Below are 3,737 nucleotides of genomic sequence, written 5' to 3' on the forward strand. Positions count from 1 at the left end.
TAAAAGGACATATATATATATAAAAGGAAATATAGAAGGACATATATATAAAGAATAAGAGCTGAAATAAGAACGCAGAGCATTGTCTTGTCCGATATCATCTGGGAATGTGCGTGTAAGGCCACTCAAATTTTTCATTGCTCTGTGCATGTTCACAAATGATCGTAAAAGCACTGTGAGTATATTTTGGGGTTATGAATCTTATAAAGTAGTGAATTCACAAATACAGAATTCATAAATAATGAGGATCAGCTGTACACATTAGAGTACTTCTACAGATAGCCTTCAGTTCGATTCCTGGTCAGGGAATATGCTTGGGTTGCAGGCTCAATCCCAAATGTGGGGTGTGCAGGAGGCAACCAATCAATGATAGTCTCTCATCATTGATGTTTCTATCTCTCTCTCCCTCTCCCTTCCTCTCTGAAATCAATAAAAATATCTTTTTTAAAATTATTAGTTTATCAAGTTTTTTAGATATTGTAAGAATGCTTAATTAACCTACATAGCCTTTCAGATTTCCAGTGACTGAAGTGAAATAATCACACTAATATAAAAGGAAAGGCACTCAATCATGATATATATTTTCAATGATTTTATAACTCATACATGTTTTAAATTCTAGGCAATCTTAAAATTCTAAGGCTAGGCCATTCATACTGCCTTATTACCAAAGCAATTAACTTGCAAGTATTTAATTCAATTGTTTTAAATAAAAATACTGTTTATAACCTAAGAGCAAGATCAATCTTCTAAATGAAATGAGTCTTATGACAATATTTACTATTCTGGTAACCTCAGCTGGGTCTATAATGACAGTGTTACCTCGGAGCTCAAATAGGGACTCTTGGCCTTCTGCCACAAAGCTTGTGACTGCAGAAAGGAACTGTAATCCAATAATGTAAGTAATAGCTCCAAGTTCAAGGGCAAAGATTCATTACCTTGTAATGCTGCAAAATGTAAAACTCAGAAACAATATTGCAGGATTCTTAGGCAAATAAGCAAAAAGTCAATACTATCTCTCCAGGCTAAAGAAGGAAAGACTAAGTAGATGAGAGGATGAAGTAGTCCTGAAATGGTTCTCTCAAAGGGAGACACACATCAGTCACTTTGTGTGATTCCTAACGTAAGTTTGTATGCAATATGTTTGCTTGCCATAATGAGAGCAGTTATAGCAGTTGTTGCAGCTTTAGGCACAAACTTTGTTGTGTGAGAAAATTCTGGCAGAAGAAAAACTATTTGCTTTGCCATCATCTAGAGAAAAGATCAAGCAACATCAAGTTCATATTCACTATATCCATCCTTGTATTCCATGTATTCAAGAACATCTGATTACTATCACTGGTTAAATAACAACTAGTCCCTGTATCTAACAGCCTAACAGAGGACAAAGCACATTTCTGTTGGAATAAGGGTATCTTCTGGTCATCTTAGCTTGTCTAATGGTCCAATACTAAAAATCACACTGCTGATGGCTCCCTAATGTGCCTCAATCCCAAGCATTTTTAATATTTAATAACTTAGAAACCAATAGGTTACTGAATTATACTCTCCTTTGACAATGAAAGAAAGTAATTTAAAGAATTAAATTTTATCAGAAATAAGTTAAAGAATACAAATAAATCTTTTGTGTACACTGCAAAACAACTCTATATTATCAGAACGTGGAGAATATGTACCTGAATTCATTTAGGGCATCAACTATTCGATTATAAGCCAAACTCCTCTGGCTGGTGTCAGCTGATCTCCGGCTCATTTTCATAGCCTTAAAAGCAATCAAATAGTTAATTCTTATACTGATTATGGGTAAAATATGGGGAAAAAAGTTAAAGACAAAGTCACATATTTCCACAATACTCTACCACCATTTTTATCTAGAAAAAATGTAAAGAAGACATACATATTTAGAGTGGCTTTCTTTTATACACTAAGGTCATTAATGACTACAACGAAATTCAAAATTTTCAAGTGTTAAATCTCTTGTTGTAACTGTCAAACCACAGAATGTCAACACACAAAGAAATTGATGTTGACAGTTTCTGGGTTACATAAAACTTTTTTTTTCTCAAGTAGAACAGGACACAGTAACAACTCAGTAACAATAGCTCATGATTTTCTCTAGTATTTCACAAATTGTGTTAAGAACAGGGGGATGAGAGCATGAGTGGGGGGGGGGGGAGGTTGGGGGTCAATGAGGGGATGAGAACACATTTGTAATATCTTAACCAATAAAGAAATTAAATATAAAAAAAACACGAAAAAGAAAAAAAAACTATTTTTTAAGATCTGAAATATAAAGATTCTACTGAAAGATATCTTAAGTTAGTAATATCTGCTTTCCTTAAAACATATTTAGCCAAGGTTGAAAAGCCTTGCTTTAAGTAGAAAAAGGGGATCAGGATTAGTCTGTGTATATTAAAAAACAAAACAAAAAACAAAACCTCTAATTTTGTAGATTTTTAAAAAATATATATTTTATTGATTTTTTACAGAGAGGAAGGGAGAGGGATAGAGAGTTAGAAACATCGATGAGAGAGAAACATCGATCAGCTGCCTCCTGCACACCCCCTACTGGGGATGTGCCCGCAACCAAGGTATATGTCCTTGACCAGAATCGAACCTGGGACCCTTCAGTCCGCAGGCTGACGCTCTATCCACTGAGCCAAACTGGTTAGGGCTAATTTTGTAGATTTTTAAAAGAGGATGTATTTCTGCATTAAGTAACTACAAATTAATTTAACATATATCTAAAAGATCAGACTACTTCAGCCATAAATCATGCTCACGTGTATCAAAAACCTTCATAGGGTAAAAGGAAACTTACTTTATGTTTTTGCAAACTGTCAATAGACTCCCAATTTATAAAGAAGTGAATTTTTTTTAGCTAGAATTAAGAAGTATTCTTCCTTAATTTTACCAATAGAAATGTTTAATTAAATCATAGATCTCAAAAGGTAGTACAAACTTCAAAAGAATACCCAAGGTGCCCAGAAACGAAATCCATACCTTTACATTAGAAAAAAAAAAAGTGACAGTTTAAACTGGCTCCAGAAGGTAAATTTTTTGAATGGTTTAGTGTTTATTATATTCTACCATTAATTAACAACTGTAGAACTTTTCAAATTAAGTTCTATAAATTTATATAAAAGTATTCATTCATATAGCTTTATTTTTCAGCTTTAATAAGAAATGAGATGTTAAACTTGAATAAATATCCAGAGAACTGTAAGTATACTAGAGGCACAGTGCACGGTGTATGAATTCATGCATGGGTGAGGTCCCTCAGCTTGGCCGGCGATTGGGGCTGACTGGAGCCAATTGGGGATGCGGGAGGTTGGCCAGCCGGCTGGGGGGAGGAACCAGAAGGAGGTTAGCCGGCAGTCCCGATCGGGGTCATCGGGGATGGCCAATCAGGGGGAGGGGCTGTGGAAGGTTGGCCGGCCACAGGAGGTTGGCTGTGGGAGCACACTGACCGCCAGGGGGCAGCTTGTGCATTGAGCATCTGCCCCCTGGTGGTCAGTGTGCGTCACAGAGACTGGTCGACCGGTCGTTTGGTCACTTAGGCTTTTATATATAGGAGCACACTCGCCAGGGGGCAGCTTGTGCATTGAGCATCTGCCCCCTGGTGGTCAGTGTGCGTCACAGAGACTGGTCGACCGGTCGTTTTTTGGTTTAGGCTTTTATATATATACTAGATGCCCGGTGCACAAAAATTTGTGCACTCGGGGGGGTGGGGAGGG

General features: G+C 36.7%; 1 protein-coding gene across 3 annotated transcripts in view; it reads right to left on the reverse strand.

Annotated features, from left to right (window-relative positions):
- FNIP1 (folliculin interacting protein 1) overlaps positions 1-3,737 on the reverse strand; it is an 88,552-nt gene that overhangs the window by 28,705 nt on the left and 56,110 nt on the right. For all 3 annotated transcript variants that reach the window (XM_014539099.1, XM_014539098.1, XM_014539100.1), the window contains one exon: positions 1,677-1,762. In XM_014539099.1, coding sequence (XP_014394585.1) covers positions 1,677-1,762 — 86 coding nt within the window. The remainder of the gene's footprint in view (positions 1-1,676; positions 1,763-3,737) is intronic.

Source organism: Myotis brandtii, unplaced genomic scaffold (genome assembly GCF_000412655.1).
Source record: "Myotis brandtii unplaced genomic scaffold, ASM41265v1 scaffold208, whole genome shotgun sequence".
Classification (NCBI taxonomy): domain Eukaryota; kingdom Metazoa; phylum Chordata; class Mammalia; order Chiroptera; family Vespertilionidae; genus Myotis; species Myotis brandtii.